At 44.3% G+C, this 22,932-nt stretch overlaps 1 protein-coding gene across 2 annotated transcripts in view; it reads right to left on the reverse strand.

Annotated features, from left to right (window-relative positions):
- ext1b (exostosin glycosyltransferase 1b) overlaps nt 1-22,932 on the reverse strand; it is a 106,384-nt gene that overhangs the window by 8,377 nt on the left and 75,075 nt on the right. For both annotated transcript variants that reach the window (XM_072676292.1, XM_072676291.1), the window contains 6 exons: nt 16,629-16,722; nt 15,271-15,378; nt 13,880-13,999; nt 8,009-8,141; nt 6,364-6,482; nt 512-607 (listed from right to left, as the gene is read on the reverse strand). In XM_072676292.1, coding sequence (XP_072532393.1) covers nt 512-607; nt 6,364-6,482; nt 8,009-8,141; nt 13,880-13,999; nt 15,271-15,378; nt 16,629-16,722 — 670 coding nt within the window. The remainder of the gene's footprint in view (nt 1-511; nt 608-6,363; nt 6,483-8,008; nt 8,142-13,879; nt 14,000-15,270; nt 15,379-16,628; nt 16,723-22,932) is intronic.

A 22,932-nucleotide genomic window follows, 5' to 3' on the forward strand; every position in this document is an offset into this window, starting at 1 on the left:
GACGACAAGAAACACTGAAACAAAACCAAAAAATACTTAAAAAAATAAAATAAAATAAGAGTCATTATTATAAAATGACACCTGGCCTGTTTTGAATCAAGGCTAGATAGATATGATGGAAGGTGCGAAGCGATGCCACTTCAACATTCCTCTTTGATTAGCGTCTAAGCAGAACGAGTCCAAATACTATTTCAATTCAGAATTAAGTATCAAAGCCTTTGAGTGTTGGAACAGTTTACTGAGCTGTGCGACTGAAAAATGACTGAACCTTCAATACACTGTGCATCAGCATTCATACTGACAAGCGCGACTCATTAAATCTTCAGACATTTAGTCTGATACAGATAAATCTCTCACAGCGGGGTGAGCAAAAACCTTGAGCTCCAATCTCAGAAACATAAAGGAACAGCATGCAGAGGGAGTTCAGAATGCAGCAGAAGGAGAGTGTGAGAGGGTGTGTGTGTGTGTTTTGTGTGTATGTGTTGTGAAATATTGTTTCTGGAAGACCCACCTTGTTCTCTCCTTCGATTACTATGACGGGCACGGTGGTGGCAGGCCATCGATGCTTGGCAGGTAAAGGCTTGTCGCAATTCCACAATACAATAATCTGAATGAGAGAGTGGAAGAAGTGCAGAGGAGGGTGGGGTGAGTGAGAGAATGGGGGGGGTAGGGCAGAGAGAAGAAGCAGAAAGAGGACGGTGAGTCAGAAGTCATTAACAGGACAATAACTGAGTGATTATTTATGCCTATTCATGCCTTTAATTTACCCAGTTTTCACTTCTGTTACTCTGGGCTCTCGGGGCAGACGAACACAGTAATTCACTCTGCTTCACATTTCAGCTTAAACCTTTCACAGGGGTATTTAGATGAGCTTTTAAAACGTAGGGCTAATTTGAGTGAGCTGTAGAGCAAAGCCCAAAATAACCAGAGTGTGACTGGACGAGTTATCAGAGTTACTAATTCTCACTTAATTTATGCGTTCACCTTCAAGTGTTTCAGTGATTATATCTGACTTTTACAGATATTTCCACATATGAGCTCCTCTTCAGTGCGCTGCAGTAAAATGCCATAAATTGCAATATGCAACACTCCTGCAAACGACAGCATCCCAGCTTCCAACTCAAGTGCCCGAATATTTCTACCAGGACGACGGACTTGTCTTTTAGACTGACAGTCAAGCGTTGATTTAACCAATAGAAATGCTACAAAATGAATTAGAATAAAATCCAATTCATACATAACATTTTACAGCAGTCTTCACTTTTTAATGAAAGTCAAGGTAAAAGAGACTTAATTCCAATTCATTTTGTTGCATTTCTATTGGTCTTTTAAATCAACGTTTGACTAAGACATTATGGCCTAATATAAAGTGTTGTTTTTGATGATGGCCAGTCTTTTAATCATGCCATATTAATTTATTCAATGTGTGACATGTTAAATTAAACTAAATTAAGTATAATTGACAAAAAAGCCAAATTGATCAGATGTGCCCAAATTTCGGTCTGTGTATACATGTATATAATAATAATAATAATAATGATAATAATAATAACAATAATAAGAAGAAGAACAGAGATTGTTTATTAATTGTATTGATAATATAATTTCTCTCTTTCCATTGTCACTGAAATCCCAGAGCAGCAACTTACAAAGCTACTCGTATTACTGAAGTGGACCCAAAGACCCAAGACCAGGAACCGAACCCCACTTTCCCCACATGGTGTGGTAGCTCACTGGCAGGTAGTGGTGTAATCTGTTGTGCCACACCAACCACATAAGACCTCAATAGTGATCAGTGTGAGGATAAATAAGCAGAAAAAAGACAACTATGAATAACAGACTGAAAATCGCTGCATTTCAGCAGCTCGTCACTACTGACTACACCTAAACGAGAATATTCAGACTGTAATTACAGTTCTTACACATGAACAGGAATGACTGCAAATGCCGGACAGCCATTCAGCAACTCTGGGTGAACAGACTGAGGCAGAACTCCTTCCACTGTGCATGAAGGCAGACCTAACACTCAAAATCTAGACGATTCACCTGATCAAATGATCATGCAATGCTGAGACAGATAAAGGGTAGTGCTAGGCTGGTAAGCACTAATGCTGATTTAGCTTGAACTGACAATAATATCCTCAGTGTGGGAAAGTTTATGGATACATCATGCTTATATCAACATACCAGCTTGTTACACTGCCGCCAAGATTCCTGCAGCTTTTTATATAAGTGGGAAAACCCAGCTCTGCAAATCTGGATGAGCAGGTTTACTCAAACATGGGACGTCCAAATTCATTGTGGTGTTTGTAAAACTACAGAATGTTGGGACAGCAGCTAAGATCATGATCTGGTAAATGATCCTATGTAAATGGCACTATAAAGAAAAAACAAAACAAAACAAAAAACAGGCAGGAGTGTATATTTTAATGTATAGTTTAAAGGAGCACTATGCAGGAACTGGTGTTCCTGCAATTCAACTCTATTTGGTTGATATAGCTGTTTTTACAACAAATGTTACAAAGCATCTTTACAGAGATCCGGGTCCGAGCCTCTTTTGAACTTGAATAACCTAATCCTCTAACTGTCTCCAGCTAAGGTTCTCCAAAGCTCTGATCAGCAGCCAAACATCTCAGCTTTGAGTCCTTCACAACTGTTACTTTCAGGAACATGTCAGAGCAGAGCAGAGCAGATTGAGGTTTAAAAAGCACACCAATGACACTTATTTTTAGGCTAAATGCTGACGGTAAACGGTTGTTAACAACGGAACTCATAGCTTGTGTGATTGGGAGCGGTGTGAGGCGCAGTGCAGGCAGTAACTGAGGTGTATTTTTAACAGTGATTAGCTGTGGCTTCCTCTGACGCTAATTGGAGAAGCTGAAAGGCAGATGGTATCTCTATCAGCTTCCCCTTGTTCTAGGGGTGGAGGTATACATGTGTGTATGTGTGTGTGTGTGTGTGTGTGTGTGTGTGTGTGTGTGTGTGTGTGTGTGTGTGTGTGTGTGTGTGAGAATGCGCTTCTCATACACATGCTCACACACAGACACACACACTCTCTCCCTCGCACAGAAACTGAAACGGTAGCTCACAGCAGGAGACCCCCACTGTTAGTGAGCAAGCTTGCCAGAACGTGCTCAAAAGTGTCTCTCGCCTTCTCCCTCAGCCTCATTTATTTATATCACCCCCCCCTTTCCTCTAGTTCCGCTCTGAGCAGGGGGCTCGGCCTGATGATGGCAAGTAAAGGAGCACGGGAATAATTGCTACTCCCGTCCCTTCACTTCACTGGAAGAAGAGCGCACTCGATTCACAGAAACAAAAGCCAAGCTTTTTTCTGCGGCCGCGCCGTTTCAGGCCCCCCTGCCAGGCAGAGAAGAGACGGGTGCATTTCGCTTCACGCAGTCAGCAGGGACGCCCTGCGTTTAATCCATCGGCCCTGCTCTCCTCTGTTCCCATCCCTCCTTTCGTTCCCTCTTTTGCTTGCTCGCTCGTCTCTCGCTCTCGATCTCTCCGAGGCGGAAAGGAATCGATCCGTTCTGGTTCCCAGGGCTGCTAACTTCGCAGAAGGTGGTGGATACCATGGAAACACACTGGCGATCGGGAGGTCCGAGCTGTTATTTAGTCTCAGAGGATCAAAACTGGTTTCTGCAGCGGGGGTGGCGGAGACCAGGCATCCGCGCGCACAAAGACGCCACTTCAAACCACTTCTGCTGCGGAAAGGATCCAATCGCTCTCGAGTGGGCAAATGACTTCAGCCCAAGAGCCTCTGCGACCTCTCGCAACTTTTGTAAATGCCATTCTCTAGCACACAGCAAAGCTGTGAAGCAGTGTTTCACAAACTCAGGGCCAGCTGCAGGGACATAGCTAAGTAGACACGGCACAAAACGGGCCATAATGCAGCCATGGCAGTAATGTTCAGTTTACCAAGGCTTAGCAAGGGGCAGATAGGACCAGCAGTCACTGACCATTGACTATAAACCATTTCTTTCCTTTTTTATTATCATTGATTTTTCCCTTTTACTTCCAATTTGGTGCTGCCAATTAATCAACCCATTTGTAACCCCACCCCCTCCTTGCACTAGCAATGCTCCCAACACCAGGATGGTAAGGACATGTCTCCTCAGATGCATGTGAAACCAGCCACTGATGCAGATCTGCCAGGCAGCTGACATGCTTTAAGGGAAGCACTGGGTCCCCAACTCCACCGCTCCTGCTAACAACTGACCAACATCGCTTTAAGAGTGATGAGGGGAGAGGGCACTCTCCCACACCGGCTGCTGATGGCAAAGCGGCATAGCCAGGGATTTGAACTTGCGACCATAGTGGCCATAGTGGTAGTGCATTAGACTGCTGAGCCACTCAGAGCTCCAATATATGAACATATTTCTCACCAAAACCTTCCAGAAGGGCCTGTTTCTACTCTGGTTGAGCCTTTAAACCCTAAAGGACTGTTCCTTGCCTTTAAACACAACATGGGGTATAATGGTGTCCAAGAAGTTACTAAATAATTAGTAGTTGATGCATCCTTAATAAGGGTTCCTCAAGGGTTATTTAGTAATGGCAATATTTCGATATAGAACCATGACATGATTTAATCAACCATATAGCACTCGGTCATTATTAAAAGCTATTGAGTCAAATAACCCTTTTTAGTGCTATATAAATCCATTCTGCACTTGCAATGAACTTGCAAAAGTCACCAAGTAAATCGTTTAAAGCCATTTATCTTGGCAGAAAGTGTTATTGCCTATACTGTATAAACTCTGGTCCAGTTTCATGAATATGGCTCAGACCTCGTCTGGGACTACACTGCAATGTGATGCACTAGTGTTTCACCAATAATCATTCTACGTAGTCTAAGCTTGAGCTTTATTTGGGTTTAGGAAACTGGCCTTAATTACAGTTTGAATGAAGACCACCACCACTGAAGTCTCCCAATAATATGCTTTTAAGACAATAAAAATTTAATGTAAACCTGGTGACAACTAGCTAACTTTACAGGAGAAGGGCAAAAACCTCCCTAACTTTCAGTGGACATCATACAGCCTGATAATCTGCTAATAATATGATTGATCGAGGTGGGTAATCCTTTAAATAATCTGTTAAGCAGAAGAATAATAGCATGTAATGTAAACACCTGTGTCCCATTAAATTCCCAAGCGGAAAGTTTAAGTATGTTCTGCCTGAGAACCTAGGTTCAAGGAAACAGCAAAACTTCATTACTGGAAAAAGGGGGTCTTACGCTGTTCTGCAGGGGCAAGATAGTCTTTCATGCCATATAATAAATATGCTTCAAATCAAAATCTAACTCCTTCAGGACAACTCTCTCCTGCACACTTTCATCCAGGGGTTGCGTTTTGCTAGCGATGGGACTGGCAACCAGCTCATGTGCCTCAAAGTGAGGCAGGACATGACCTCTTCCTCTCTGCCCATCTTTACTAAGTACCATCATTTAAAATAAAATCTGAATTAAAATCCAAACACACCCACTGAACACTCCGGTAACACTGCTGCTCCTCCACTCTGCCTGGACGGTGGACGTGATGCTCATTGTCATGGTAACGTATACACTAAGAGACATCCTCGTCATTTCAGACCGGATTACTTGTAATGTGCATGTAAATGCAGATTTGCCTACTATTGAGTAGTGTGAATAAGACTTAATTCAGAAGTCATTTTGGAGCATTTCTATTAGTTAATTCATCATGAAATTCAAATGCAATCTGAAGATCAATCCTAGGTTACAGTTGAATTTGTCTGCACTATTAACACTTTACTGTACAACCTGTACATCTGCACTCCTGGACACCACTGTCACTTTACTTAAATACCAATATATGCACATGTTTATTCAGTACAGTCACTTATCTGCTCTGTATTCCGTATGATTTAGTTCCTCTTGCACATTATTAATTTTTTTGTTACTTATTTTTACTTATCTTCATTCCTTATTATTATATTGTATTAACGTGCAACTGCTGAATGTCCTTCAGGATCAATAAAGTATCCATCTCTCTTCTCTACCCTATCTATCAACTGCCAAATTCACATTGTGTTAAAGTGAAAAGGCAAAAATGGAGATACAAGGTTTTAGCATCACAGCAATGAGATATGCCATGTCTATACTCGTACTCCAGATTTGCACATAACACACAGACAGAATGGATGTCGGTGATGCAAAAGGCTTTGTACAACTCCCTCCCTCAGTCTGGATGCATGGGTCAATCTTAAGCCCTAATTTCAGGTCATCAGTGCAGTAAATGTTACTTAAGTCAGTGCATGCCCTGCCCTGCCCTGCCCTGCCCAGAGTGTTAAACACTGGTTCCACAGCAGCCAGGAGTTGGTGTCGTAGCTGTTTGTTGGTACCTGAGCACAGTACTGAGACTTGGCGACCGCCACCAGGAGCTTGAGGATGGGCTGGGACTGGGAAACCAGGGGGGTGACGGCGTGAATGACTGCTGTGAACTTGGGGTACGGTTTGATCCCTAAAACAAAGCAGAAGACAGAGAGGCTTTAACTGCACAGTAACACGTAATCAAGCATCACTAATGAACCTCATTTCAGGACCCAGACATTATAAGGTCAGCTATAACACACACACGCTCATGGTCATGACACACAGTGTTTGGAGCTTTTCTTCGGTGCCCTTTCTCATCTAGTAAGAATGTGCACTATACCACTGGAGTAAATACGTCTGTGGGTCTGTGTTATGGAGCTGAAATGACAGAGCCGTCCTCCTCATCGCACCACTTTAATTGCCGCTCTGGAGACAAATGGGTGACATAATTCATGTTTGTTAACTTTTTCTCTTTTTTTAATTTTAGCACTAACTAGAGGTGCTCAATCAACGGCCTTTTATTGATTGCGTTGACAAGTGCTGCAGATTAAGATAGAGGCATGCGTGGGTGCATTAGCAACAGCAGCGATGTATGACTCCAGCCTGCAAATATGGATTTTGCCATCCAATTACTCTGGCCAATTCAATAATCTATCACATCGCACAATAGGCCATTGCTTAGCCATGTGTCTAAATTTAGAAATGACAGTGCCGGAGTGCCTCATCTTCTCTACCAATTAAAAAGCAGCAAGATGGGAAGTTCAGAAATAACAAAATATGGGTATGAAGTTAGAGGTAACATGCTCTACCATCTACAATGAGACCATAACATCATTCTGCTATGAAAACTTCTAACATATAATTCAATTAACACTCAAATTGTAAGCTGGACTTAATAATGCTATATTTGCCTGTAATGATGCAAAACATACGTGTAGTAATGCAATATTTGGCAGTAACAAGACAAAACCTGCCTGTAACAAGAATATTTGCCCCTAATAACACAATACTGGACCTTAACACAAAACTTGCCCAAATTATGCAAAACTTGCCTGCAGTAACACAAAATATGCACATCATAATGCAAAATGTGTCCGAAATAACACAATACTTGCCCCTGACAACACCACTACTTGTTCATTATAACACAATACCCATCCATAACAACACAATACTGCCACTTAATAACAAAAGTACCAGACAACACTGTCCAATACTGGATTTTAGTAACTCGATACTACCAGTAACGATGCACTACTTGCCGCTATCAGGATAATAGTAACAAGACAATATTTACTCGTAACACAATACTGAACCATATCAATTCTTACCCTTAATAAAACAAATCTTGCCTGTAATAATAGCTGCCCCTAATAACGTAATAATTTTAGCTTACCCCAATAATACATACCAACCAACACAATACCAACACAAAACATGCCTGTAACAATACTTGCCCCTAATGGCAATACTCGCAATACCATAACAACACATTCTCCCATAACTCCCATAATAACACAAAACACTGATCTACTAATACAGTACTGGACCTTAATAACACAAAACATCCCATAATAACAACTACAATACTGGGCACAACACTGTCCAACGCTACACTGTCCAACGCTACCACAACTAAAGCACCATCCTCTGCATCAGAGTTCAGAGTCTTACCAAGTCCAGCGTAGTAGAAGGGGAAGTCCCCCAAATAGGACGAGTACTGGGGTAGGGTGAAGAGCCCTCCAGGATGGCTGTTCCACATGAGGCTGCTGCGGGCCGTGTGCTGAAGGACCCGGTCCTGAATGATCTGCAGACATGGACAACAAAAGAAAAGTGTTAACTCAGTCTGGAGCTGCTTTTCCATGAGGCTGTGAAAGACTCAACCAGGAGAGAACTGGTTAATTATTCTGTCACCATCCTGAGACTGGATATAGAGAATTGACTCCAGCCGAATAAATTGCTGTAACGTACAATAATAAACATGTAGAGGCTTCACTCAAACACGTCTAATTGAAATGTCAAGCGCGGCGCAGCCCTGGCTCTATAAACAACCAGCCGCTGCACGCCCAGGTCTGTCTGTGTGCCAGCCCGTTGCTGCCGGCATTCCGAGGAGCTATGGCTTCAGTGGCCTTGAGTGGGGCCCTTAACGGCGAGCGGCCGCGGTAAAAAGAGACATAGATTGAAGCGATAGTTTTCGGGGCTTATATCGCGCCCTTGGGTGAGACGGCATGCTGGCTCGGTGACAGTGTAATCGCTGGCAACTGTGGAATCGCTTCTGATGGGGAGCTGGATGGCTCAGCAATTCAGCAATTGTGTGTTTGTTGTGGATTCTTAATGCTGGCCCTGAGGTGCTTTGTAATACAACTGACAAAAAGGGGGCATAAAATTTCATCTGAGGTGGCGAAAAGGGTGGAAAAAGCTCATTTCGGTGTTTCTCCCCCCACCCGCCGCCCCCTATTTTCTCGTGCCCCCCCTGAGGCCAGTCAATAACCATTTGACTCAGCTGAAAAGATTAACTCGTACTCCTTTTGCCCTCACAATAAAAGCACTTGTCATCTTAAAAATGCAATCTGAAGAAGGGGCTGAAAGGCCGTTTCTCTTGCCTGGCTGGAAACCTGCATGCCTACAAGTCCTGACCAGACCTGAAGGCACGTGATTGACGATTCAATTTCCAGGCGGAACAGTAGCAATCTACCGAACGGCGCACGATAAATAAAAACAACAGTTTGGACAGCCACGGTTATGGCTGCGACCCCGCGGCTCGGGACAGCCGACAACAACCCTGTCCTTGGTGAACAGCCCGATTGCTGTGAATGGTTGATTGCCGCAGTTAGCTGTGTATGGGGGGCTTAAACGCAGTGGATGGCTGAACGCTGACTGTAACTGAGCGAGCGCATATGGAAAGGCAATTATGCAAGGGATATGAGAGGGAGTTTTCATCGCTATCTGAGTACACAGATCTGATTCAGTCTGGAAAAAGAAAGGCCTTTAATTCTGTATGAAAGCAGAGCTAACCAAAGCGTCCTTATCTCCGACTGAATTAAAATCATTTACTGATCGCTTCCTCCGTCTCCATTTTTCAATCCCATAAACATATCAGAGCGCCGACATGTCTAGCGCGACCTGCTCTTGCTTTCTGCTGAGTGATTATCTCACTAATGACTTGATAAAGGCAAATGCTAAATTGGATGGACGGGAACCATCAGACTGATGGGAAACTTTGAAACCAACTATTATGCTGTGTACTGGATTTCATTACCAGAAGCAGAAGATGAAAACAGGAAGGTGCTAAATCTTCATTGTGAGGGCTGGAGATCTGCATTAGGGCTGGGCGGTATCCACTTTTTTCATACCTCCATACAGTCCCTAAATATTACCACGGTATACTACTGGGGGTGGGGAGTAGCAGAAGCAGTGTAAGTCGCACAGATTAGGGCTGCATGATATTGGGAAAAAAATGAAACACTGCGAGATATATATGTACGAATTTTCACCAGACTGCAATATTCCAATATGTCACTATATTAACAATGCACTCCCCTAAACAGCACGCACACATTGGTCCACTGGCTTGCTAAGCTTGGCACCCTACTAACTAGTTGCCCGTGCTGGTCCACCCTCGGACCACCCATATAACTGTCATGTGTACAAGATCTAACTAGTTTTAAATCTTCTTTAAATGCACATGAAATTTCATTCTCTTAGAAACTAAGATACATATTCCAAACAGTAAACAGAGAAATAGACTGATCTGATGGGTCTATTTTTTTACTAACTAATTTATAAACATAAAAATATAAAAAATAATTCCAATATCTTTGGAAAACAAGTGATAAAACAGTGGCATTTTTTGTAATATTCTGATTACCACCGGGTTCGATTCCCAGGCTCGGCAAGCTGCCACTGTTGGGCCCTTGAGCAAGGCCCTTTACCCTCTCTGCTCCCTGGGCGCTGGGGTTGGCTGCCCACCGCTCTGGGTGTGTGTGTGTACTCACTGCCCCTAACACGTGTGTGTGTGTGTGTGTGTGTTCACTACCAGATGGATTAAATGCGGAGGACACATTTTGCTGTACAGTGTACACTGTACAGTGACAAATACGTGCACCTTTACCTTTACCAGAAATCGCTGAGCAAAATGCCAGTAGACATCTAGCTTTGTCGTTAGTGGGTCAACAGTGGGCCGCTATTCTCTTGCTAAGAGGGCTGTGCATTGCATGTCCTGCAATGTGACTACTGTGCATGCGCAGATTGCGATGATGATGCTGAAGCGATATATTCGATGCTAGGTACTTCATTGCGAAATTGAGTGACTGGTGTCGGATAAACATAATACAAGTCATAATACAACAGCTGTGTGTCGTGTTTGGATCTGTAGACCGCTAACTAGGCTTAGAAGGGTTAGCTAGTGCGCCAAAAGCCAGAGCACAGGCCATGTTCCAGCTAACTGAGGCTTAAATCACACATTTAGAGGATGAAGCCTCATGTCTGTGAGCACTGAGTGACTGGTCTTCGGAAGAACAGCCGATACTGAACATTCATTTTGTTGGTAAGTTAGATGTGCTTGTCGGGGGCATTTCCATTTCTTACGCTGACTTTTTTCTTTTTTTTTAAGACACATTTAGCAGACTGGTTAATCCGGGTTTGCTTGCTCACACCTGTTTTCAGTGCATCACATCAGGGAGCTCCCACAGCGCCCCATCCTGTGGCCCTCTTATACACACATGGGGGGGGTGAGCTTATTGGGCTGTGTACTAGATAGACACAACACAGAAATCTGACACATCATCTAAGCCTTTATTTCGTAAACACTGTTGAAATTTGCAGATCATTTTTCAATCCTGCAGTATATCGTATTACCATTATACCACCAAACCCTAATCTGCAAGTAATTTGGCCGTTTCCCCTCGTTTACAATCAATTCACGAGCCTGCAAGTGGTTTTATAAGATTACATTTAAAAGACAATAAAAAAGCACATTCTGAAACTGGGCGCAGTAAGGAGTCCTGTGAGACTCTGCTAGCGATGTCTATGATGTCTGTTATCCACTGGAGTCTATCGGCGAGATCTGGCCGCTTTAATACGCTACATTTCTTCTTTATGTTAATATCAAGTTTCCGCATCAAACGCTTCCACTATGGTAAACAGAGAACAGAGGAGCACGATGGCCAGGCAGGCTGCCTTGAGACACCAGCTTGCGGAATCAATTACATTCCCAGTCAACCCTGAAGCACCCTGAGCATTGATCTTAGCAATGAGATGGCACGCAGGGAGAAAATGACAGTTAACAGCATCATTTATTTCCCTTTCATCACTAATAGGGCTTGAATCTAACAATTTGCGGGGGACAGAAAGGGAGAACAATTACCTTTAGGTGCTCTAACAGCTTAACAGAAATTAGCCGGACTGTTTTCGCTCTCAGGTGGAGTCTTTATACTGTAATCTCATTGTGCTTTTGGAAGCAGGAGAGGATATCTGTTTCCGCACTGTTTAAAGGCCTGGCAATCAAAAGTGCTGCAGGATGTAGTAGTCCAGACCAAGTCTGTGACAAATCAGGATTTCAGATCTTATTACTCTTATTTTCTGGAAGGAAGCTTTTAACAGACACGGAAATTTGAAACATCAGACCTGTGAGGCAGCAGCTTAGCGGCATTTATCCAGTTTTGCAATTGTAACTTTTTGACATAATGAGAATGAGCCAGTTGTTATTTACATAGTGTCAGAATTTAACGATGAATAGAAAAATACTGAAAAGCTCCAAAACTGCTCTTTTTACCTCAAGTACCATAGAAAGCTAAGGTCTTATAAGGTTACTTGCTGCAAAACACTGTATACAAAAGAGCTGTTCTACCTTAGTAACTGCCGTGTTTACGTATGTTATAAGCAGACTGCATATATAGCTATAATCTATAATCATAGCACCTTGCATACCTCTGCACCTCATCCCCAACACACACATACTGAGAACTGAGTGCTGTGTATGCGCTGCACTGTCCCGTCTGTTTACTGTGTCTAATGTCTGTTATATGCATCATATTTATTGTGTTGTTTATGTGATTCCATGTTTGTGCATTTATGTATCTGTACTGTATCGTTTCTGTTTCATGTTGCACAATGATGGTCCTGGAGGAACGCCATTTCGCTCCACTGCGTACTTGTATTCAGGTGGAATGACAATAAAAGCTTCTTGAAATTTATACATTATACATTTATATTTAAGACATTTAGCAGGTGCGGTTGCGGTTGGTGAGGCACAATAGGTAACACCACTACCTGCCAGTGAGCTACCACACCATGTGGGAGACTGGGGTTCGATTCCCGGTCTGGGTGGCTATGCTGTGCTACACTAATAAGAGTCCTTGGGCAAGACTCCCAACACTACATTGGCCCAGCTCTGTGATATGAATAACCTTGTAAATTGCTCTGGATAAGAGCGTCAGCTAAATGCCATAAATGTAAATGTAAGCAGATGCTCTTCTCCAGAGCGACTTACAGAAGAGCTTCACTGCTCACTCTGGAAATACCCTTAGCTAGTTTGTACAGACTAGGATCCAAAAGACACCTCAGAGCTTAGATACTACTGAATACAAAAGTCAGTACGGAGACAATACTCTGCACTACACTCTGCCCGAGTACTCTGGGAAGAGGTGGGTCTGCAGCCGACATTTGAAGACGGCGAGCGACTGTTCGGACACCCAGGGGAAGTTCGTCCCACTAGGACAGAAAAAAGCCTGGATGCTTGTCTTCCATGGACTCTTGATTTGACTTTATTTGTTTTTTCCTCCTCCTGTAAAGCTGCTGTTTTGGAGATGTTCTGGTTTTTGTGTCACAGGAACGATATATAAATGTATATTTTACACCACAGTTTAGAGCTGGGTGATATGGAGAAATGTTCATTTATCGCAATATTGTGTCATGTAGACAAAATGCAGCAACAGCGTAACATTTTAAAAATGTAAATAAGACTGATTACACTCTTTGTAATGAAACGTGCAGTTAATCAGTGCTCTGGCGATATCCACGATACACTTATAAAAGCATACTGTGTCCCATGATAACTAAATGTATCAAAATACGATAAAATATTGTCATATTCCCCAGCTCTACTACAGTTTTTGCCATAATGGCTGTAGCAAGCAAACCAAAAATCTGTGAATGCGATGCACCTCTTTAAGCAGTGGAGATGAACATGGAATGCCACACAATTCCACCTACACGTATGTCAGAATTATTTTTGAAGGGGAAACAGACTTAAAATTCTGCAATTCCCAGAACTGTAAAACACACAATAACATTTCAATCTTTGTTTTTGGGCCTTTTCTGCCTCTGTACAAGTGTATTAAGCACAGAAATGCTGAACAGCAGACACTGCGTGCAGCAGACGTGAACATCATATCTGCAGCAGAATTCGGCCAGGATTTTATTGACAGTGTGACATGCAATAAACCTATCAGACTGCAATTACTGTACAGTTTCCTGAGCAGCATGTTGATTGGCACAGAAACAATCGTGATGGTGAAAGAGAAAGGCTGAAAGCTCATCACTCACTTCCAGAGTGGTGAGTACAATCTTCTCCACTGATGAGAAGTAGGCCTCCCACAGGAACTGGGTCTGCTGCCTCAGAGCCAAAATCTTATCCTGATGGATGGAGCGCACGGTGGAGGGGATCTGGAGGACGAAGAGAAGAGTGAAGAGAAGGAAAAAGAAGAGTGGGGAGGAGAAGAGGGTTGGAGAAGAGAGGAAAGGATATGAGAGGGGAAGAGAGGTTTACAGGAGAAAAGAGAAGAGTTTAGAAGAGAAGAACGATGAAGAGAAGAGAAGAGAGAAGAACTGTCACCATCATACTGTCAGAACAATACATAAAGAAAAGGCAGGACTAGAAGAGGAGAGGAGCAGTACTGGTGTCTGGTGTGGATTTGTGGGAGAAAGGAGACGATGCTGATGCTCATGTAGTTTTGAATCCTGAGGTCACTTGTGCTACAAATCAGTAAATTAGGCCTGTTGGGAGACTCCCTGCCATCATCATGAAAGCTACAGCATCCTCAAGAACGATATAAACAGTGGAAGTGGACACTGGGCACAGACTGACCGCTGCAATGCTTTCATCAGAGAGCATTCAATTTAGAAAGGAGAAAAGCATACAGGTCACAGGTAACACTACCCAGAGCCGTGGACTGAAATAGCAGGAAAATGGCGATGAGGAGGAGGAGGAGGAGGAGGAGGAGAGAAAGACATCCACACAGTCAGGACATCAACATTAGGACCACCTCCCTCATAGTGGGAACTACCACCCTCGTTGTGGCATGGACTGTATAAGGGGACAGAAGGTGTTGGGTGTACTGAGGTTAACTGCTCCACAGTGGTCTATCGATTGCTCTTTACCAGATGTCAGAGTCTTAGTTAGCCTCTGGCATCAACGGCCCATGGGGCTCTAATATTACGCCGTTAGGAGTAGGCATCTGTGACATCCCGGGCCGAGCTTATTCCAAACCAGGGGTGGTCATTATATTCTGATATGACTGTGACAAGGGGTGAAGGGTGGTGGCATCTCAGAAACCTTAAATTTTGTGGGATGTTCTGGAGCCGCCGTAGTGAAGGTGTACAGAGAATGAACTTCCCTCGCATTGAGCTCCTCCTAACGGCATCACGGTGCGCCACTAACCTCTATAATTAACACCTCCCGTCACCCAACACAGTCTATGCCACAATGTCTCGTGAGCGTTATTTAAGCCATAGGCCGTTATTTCCACTAATCAGGTATGTGGTCACAGAAAGAAGAGACAGTGAGAGAGACAGTGAGAGAGAGAGAGAGAGAGAGAGAGAGAGAGAGAGAGAGAGAGACAGACAGTGAGAGAGAGCGAGAGAGAGAGAGAAAGAGAACGAGAAATAGAGAGAAAGAAAGAGAGAGAGGAAGAGAGAGAGAGAGAGAGATTTCTGACCTGCAGCAGGAGCCTCTCGTCTCCGATCACAGCGCCTGTGTTCCAGTCGATGACCTCAGAGAAGGGAAGCTCCCAACCGTTACTCAGCATGACGGGCACACAGGCAGCCTGCAATCACACACACACACACACACACACACACACACACACACGAGAAGAAAGGTCATGGCCATGTGTCACTCATAGCGCGCTTCCATTAGATGGGCAGACAAATCGGCCCACGACTGCATGTATTACAAGAAGCAGAACATAAAGGGCACCTATTAAACCACAGCCCAGTTACTGAATTACATTACAGCAGATCTGCTCACACACACACACACACACACACACACACACACACACACACACACACACACACAAAATGGGTGTTATTTTGTATTTAAGTTATTGAAAGAGAAAGAGTTGGAGGTAAGGAGGGATGAAGGGCGAGAAAGAAGCAGACAAAGGAGTAGCTGGAGAAGGAGGACGGGATGGAGAGACTGAGGAAGGATCGGAGAAACGGAGAGAAGATAAGACGAGATTCCCTGAATGTCAAAATGTTTGTGGACACCCCTTCTAATGAATGCATCCAGCTACTTTAAGTTGCACCCACTGCTGACACAGATGTGCAAATGCACACACACAGCTTGTCTAGTACCTGCAGAGAAGCACTGCCAATAGAATAGGACTCTCTACAGCAGATAAACATGAACCTATTGGAACCATGCTGTCTAATGCCAGGTGTGGGCTAGAGGGGTATGAAGCCCCCCAGCATTGAGCTGAGGAGCAGTGGAGCTGTGTTCTCTGGAATGATGGTTGGTGCTCCATTCAGTACTTGGGTAGTACTGAATGGAGCAGTAGTTGGGGATGAGGTGGGTTGGTGATCATCCAATATCCTGACCTCACTAATGTTCTTGCTGCTAAATGCAATCAACTCCACACAGCAATGCTCCAGTAAAATCTAGTAAAAAATCTTCTTTGACAGTAGATATAGTTAAGGTAGGTTACTTACTCTTTTTAATACTCTGGATTCCCAAAGAAATAATTCATGAGCAGGTGTCCCAATACTTTTGTCCAGATAGATAGAGTATCTGCTTTTTCTAGACTGACAGAGACTGATACGGAATACGGAAAACAAAAAGCAGGGAGAGCACAGAAAAAAATTAGCTGGTGATGTGCTAATGAGTGTGAGCGAGAGGAGCGAGAGGGGCGAGAGGAGATGAGAATGGAGGAGAAGCGGCTGGGGCTCAGGTACATCTGTGTGGTGGAAACAGGAGATGAACAGCCCTGAACCAAAACCAGACCAGACTGAGCTTCAGCTCAGCAACACTCACAACCTCAAACATCCGAGTGTGTGTGTGTGTGTGTGACTTCACCTGCAGAGCTTCCAGGAAGCGAAAGGAGCCAAGGCGTCGTCCTCTGGGCACCAGACAGAAGGTGGAGTTGTGGAGCATCTCGCGGTAGTCATACCTGCACAAAACAGAAGAACATCATCAAACTTCAAACCAACTTATTTTTAACCTCTCTCTCTCTCTCTCTCTCTCTCTCTCTCTCTCTCTCACACACAGAGATCAGGCTTTTGGGGGTAATGAGCTATGAGTGACACCTGCTTGGAGAAGCCAAGCAGATTTGCAGGGAGTGTGAGAGCGTGTGTGTGAGAGCGCGTGTGTGTGTGTGTGTGTGTGGTTTTATCCATCTTACACAAATACACACACAGACATTAATCTACACACCTTACCACATTGCACACAGCTGGCAGATACACAAACACACACACTGAGCACAGATGCCTTTGAGAAGATATATAGGTGTTTTCCATATCAAAGAGACAGAGAGTCATTTCTCTGCCACATGTGCTCCCAGCTCAAAGCAGCGGCCGTGTCACAGATGGGTCCTTCGCACACACGCACATATGCGCGCACACACTCACACACACCCACACACACCAGACACACACACTAACTGTGTCCAAAACGCAGCCAAAAGACCAAGAGGTTAAAAGACTGGACAGTTATTTATCAGCTGGAAAATCATTCATCAATTACTGGAACCCATGCGGAGGTGAAGGCCATGTGACCATGCAAGCATGCAAGCATGCACGCACACACACACACACACAGCGCTCAATGTCACCCACATACACAATTTATTATTAACTGGGTTGCAGTGGTGTTGCTGACTCCAGTGTTGGTGCACAGTTTGCCTCCTCAGCTCGTTCTTGCACACCATCTTTACATTCTGAAACAGCTGCCCCCCCCAAACCCCTCCACCCCACTAGATACACAGGATAGAGCCCATTTTTCCTCACAGAATAAAAAAAAGGTCATAATCTTTCTCACACACACACACTCTGTTTATAAACCAGCACTGAAGAGCACACTAACGTTAATGCTCTCTCTCACACACACACACACACACACACACACACACACACACACACACACACACACACACACACACACACACAGGCTATAGTAACCCCAACCACAGCACATTCACCTACTATAATACCTCCAGTATCATCACCACCATATTCTTCTGAAATTGTGGTGCATTTTGTCTCTAGTGGGAGGAGTTTATGTACATTTTGAGGGGTCGGAACTGTGATGATTGGCTCCTTTTCCAGCTCTGTTTTGGTTATGCCAGATAACGGTATTTGAGGTTTCCAGTTTGCCACATAAATACTGACCAGTACTTCCACCACAGTAATTTGTTATGCTGGGTTCGCCATTCTCATAAACCCACGTCCTCCACATTTGAGTGCTGTCCTGGTTCGGTAATGAGCTGATCTGATGCATTAGGTGTATTGGGATGGGGTTACTCGTTACTCCGGGACCACAGCTGGGAACCAGTGAGTTAAAGGTCTCATTTACATATTGCATCTTTCCTCACGATCAGTAAAGCTAAATCCAGCACTGCACTAAATATCAAAAAACAACAAACTGAGCATCTCTATTATCCTCTCTCCACCCCCCGCACACACACATTCAAAGACAGGGGCCGAACACTGCTCTCTGCTGGGACCCCGGTCTCTGTTCCTGTGATTGCTGGTGGGACGCGGGTCTTCTGAATGTCCGGCTAATTTCCTTTAAAAGAAGCCTGAGTGACCCTTTCCACACGCCTGCTCTTTCTTACATGCAGTGATGTCACATCTGCCTAATTAGGACTTGCCTGGGGCGCTTCTGAGGCAACAGAACACACCCCGCAGCCCGCCGAGGCTGAAAGAGGCTGTGGCAGGAATGCGCGTGTGTGAGTGTGAGCGAGAGAAATTAAACAGCAGTGGTGTTTTCTAATAAATTACATTCAACCAGATTCTGCACAGCCAGAGCATGTGCGCGCACCACACACACACACACAGACCTACTATACACACACACACACACACACACAAGGAGGGTGAGGGATGAGAGCAAGAAATATAAAGAAGAAGAGAGGAGGGGGAAAGAAAGCAGAAAGAAATGGGGGAGCGTGCAAGGTAGAGAGGCAGAGTGAGAGAGAGAGAGAGAGAGAGAGAGAGAGAGAGAGAGAGAGAGAGAGAGAGAGAGAGAGAGAGAGAGAGAGTGTGTGAGTGAGTGAGTGAGTGTATGCAAAAGCTCTGTTGTGGTCCTGATCCTTTAGGATCTCTTGGGGTTCAGTAACAGGTCCAGCTTCATCTGACCTGAAGAAGCAGAACGAAGGGAAAACTGCATAGCAAGCCTAAGGCCTGTGCGTGTGTGTGTGTGTGCGTGTGTGTGTTTGTAAAACTCTGTATACAAACAGGGAGTCAGGTGTGTGGTTATTTCAGACATCGTGTGCATGAATAACAAAACACCTAAAAATAAATAAATAAGTCAATAAAAAAGGAAACCGTTTAAATTAGGCTTAAAGCCCCCCACCCCGCCCACCCCCACAACGAGCACTAGTCATTGTGTTCAGGTGTATACATTTTGGTTTCCACACAATTACATGACCCTGCTGAACTGACCCCCGAGCACCTTTTCGCCGAGTCTCCATGGCAACCACGGCTAAATACTTCCATTCGCAGAGCGGTTAATTACACACACTGCAGTTCACATAAAGGGGGCTGTGTTTCTCAAAATCCCAATTGATACATTTTTCTCCTCCACTCCCCGTCTACACGCTCAACGCTACCTTTCCCAGAATTCCTGGGGAGATCTTTCTGAGGAGAGAAGCCAAAATGGCCACAGTTTCTAAACCAGGATGATCAGCCTCAGGCATACTGACAGCAAACCCTGCATCCCCCCCGCCCCAATCACAGCTCTCAGACATTCCCAACCAATGTGGAAACACAACACAATACACACACACACACACACACACACACACACACACACACACACACATATAACATTAGCATGGCGTCACACAGATGCGCAGGCTAACATGCACATCCAACATCAACAAACTGGCAGGAATCCAGCATACAGGTTAGGTCAAAACCAGTATCGATTTTGGACAAAAGTTTTTGGACAGCTGCTTATATACGTTTTTCTTTCTAATATCAAAGGTATTAAACAATAAAGGTTATCCTGCTTTTGTTGGAGTAACTTTCTCTAATGTCCAGGGAAAAAGGCTACTAGATTTTGGTGCATTGCTGTAAGGATTTGATTGAATTCAATAAGAGCGACAAGACATAATAAATGTATGGATTGAGTATTTTAGCAGAATTGTTATAGATGTGAGGCCCAGTGTAATTTATTTTTAAATGGGGCCCAAAATCCATTGCATTCATTAGAAGGGATGTCCACAAACATTTGGACATAGCTAAAGATCTGGAGCAAACATGGCATATAGAACTGTACAAACCACAACAGTGAATCAACCAAATGCACCCTCTGACACACCAGCATTGAGACACACAAGCTAAACGAACCCGAAGGAACTTGGTTCCTTCAGGCTAGAACCTATGAACGGCTCACAGTAATGACGAGGGAATGCAGGGCCAGAGATGGAGGTGTAGGCTCAAGCTATGGAAAGTATACAGAGGTTCTCCACCCACACGCTACCTAGCACAAGAGGACCAAAAAGTGCTGTTGAGAAATCACCAGTGAGCAGGGTGACACCCCTCTCCTGAGGCTTGAGAGTGACTTGAGAGCGAGTGTGTGACTGTGGCTCGGTGGAGTGTCCGCTCTGGCCCCTCTCCACACTCCAGCACTCTCACTGTAGCTAATTCATTAGTGCAATCAGAGTTCATTAGCCAGCTTATGCTAGTTTCAATTAGCATCCAAAGCATGAGATAACCCTGAGGCCCCGCTTGTCTCAACAAACACTGTACCCATGATCTCCTCCAGCTACGCCATCAAACCGGACCAGGACCGGTCATCTCTGACAGCCAGTGGCATGCTGGATGGGGTAAACTGCTTCTAATGCTTTATTATGAATGCTGGAAATGATGCCAGATGTACACTCTATGTCCAAATGTTTGTGGACACCCCTTCTAAATGAATACATTCAGCAAAAGCACACACACACACACACACACACACACACACACACACACACAAAGCTTGTCTAATCCATGTAGAGAAGTACTGCCAAAAGAATAGGACATCTGTCTGTAGCAGATAAACATCAACCTATTGGCACCATGCCTAATGCAAAGCCTGGGCTAGAGGGGTATAAAGCTCCACTGGCGTTGAGATAGCCTTACTAAGGCTATTGTTGCTGAATGCAATCAAATCCTCAAAGCAATGCTCTAGTAAAAAATAGTAGAATGTCTTCCCTGGACTGTAGAGACAGCAGGATGAACTCTTTGTTTAATGCCCTTGATTTCGACAGCAAAGATGAATGAACAGGTATCCCAATACTTTTGTCCATTAAATGTGAATTACACTCCTCAACTCTAGGGGGAGCCCAGGAGCAATAAATACCAACTCTTACATAATGCTCATTTAAATGAAGCCTGCCTTCTCACTGGTCTACACAGTCTTTTTTCCCCCTTTTCTCCCAACGTGGTGCTGCCAACTGACCCACTCATTCGCAGCTCCCCCTAGTGCTAGCAATGCTCCCGGACACTAGGAAGGTAAGAACTTAACACACGTCTCCTCTGATACATACAAAGCCAGACAGTGCCTCTTTTTCAAACAGCAGACACCGTCTGAGGAAAGCACCAGGTCCCCAGAGGGGCGGAGTGAGCGCCATCTACCCACCCGGAGAAAGCTCAGCCAATTGTGCACTCTCTGACTCCGGCCACTGATGGCAAAGCGGCTTGGCTGTGGATTTGGACTTGCAACCCCCGAACCAGAGTGATCGCGCATTACACTACATGAGCCACTCTGAACCCTCCTTGCTACAGTTTTGACTTTTCAAGCGTCTTTTTATCTTGTTCTTTAGCTTTCTATACATGGACTTACCCTGGTTTTTGCACAAATAGGCTTGGTTGTTCATTGATATACACTAATGGAAAGGGCTCACTGGACCATACACTAGGCCCAACCTGCTCTGATGCTTTTTTTTCTTATTATTTCACTGCACGTTGCTCTTGTAAGACATATATCCCTAGCAGTGGATATTCATGGTGTGCATGCCCATGACTGATAGTGGGAAGTCCAGTGGGACTAAACCGTTAAGGGGAAGGGCCTCAGAGCACAGCACATCATCATCATCATCAACACCCAGGGGCCCATGGGGGTCTTCATCATGCTTGCTGGATATGAACGAAAGGTCACGTCCACAGTTAGAGCAGAGATCAAGCAAGGTAACGGGGGACAAGCAATAAATACACTTCACAAACTTAATGAACGTGTAATCTGACGGTGTGTTGGGTCTAACTAAAACTGACTCCGCTCACTAGCTTACTCTCGGTGTGTGTGTGTGTGTGTGTGTGTGTGTGCGCATGCGTGCACACAGAGCAGTGACAAAGTGAGTTCTCCTCAAAGGCATATTAACACAGCGCTGGCCTGTCCCTGGAACAAAGCAAAGTGCAGAAAAGCAGAACGAGCACGGCTGTGTGTGTGTGTGTGTGTGTGTGTGTGTGTGGACGAGAGAGGGAGTAAGTGAGAGAGATCGAGCGAGCGAGCAAGCTGACGTGTCTCAGACTGTCTCTATAGAGAAGCCAGAGATGAATCAGCTTTGCTCATCTTTCCCCCAGCGCTTCCCGAACCCTTCCCTTGTCAACAGGATCGGCTTTACTGTTCCACAAACATAACAAGCTCCCTTTGCGCCAGCACGCTAATTTACTGTGACAAGTTTATCACTGAAATCTTTTCAATTTCTTCCCATCCCGCCGCCACGTCTCCCCCCTCAGAAATAACACAGAGGCACGGCCTCCCACTCCACTCCACTCCACCCAACCCCGACTCTAGTGTAGCAGGGGTGTGGGAAAATACGGATCTATCAAATTATTGAGATATGTTTAGCAATACTGCATCGATTTTCAAACAGTGTTGATTTTTTAAAAATAGTTTACATGTAAAGATTAGTGTCAGGCAGGGGTTCATTTAGTGTTGTGTTTAAACCCCGGCCACTAGATGGCAGTGTTGTACTCTGTCTTCAGATCCCACTTTTCAGATTGCTTTAAAAGTAAAGTTATCTTTTACTCAGATTATCTGAATATGATGGTGTGTTTTTATAATGACATATTTCCCTTAAATTAGATTTCTAAATTCATTCATTAATTAGTTAATTTAAAAAAAGCAATTTATCGCAACACATTAAATTGTAACCCCTGTATCATGACGA

The sequence above is a fragment of the Salminus brasiliensis genome, chromosome 3 (assembly GCF_030463535.1).
Source record: "Salminus brasiliensis chromosome 3, fSalBra1.hap2, whole genome shotgun sequence".
Lineage (NCBI taxonomy): Eukaryota > Metazoa > Chordata > Actinopteri > Characiformes > Bryconidae > Salminus > Salminus brasiliensis.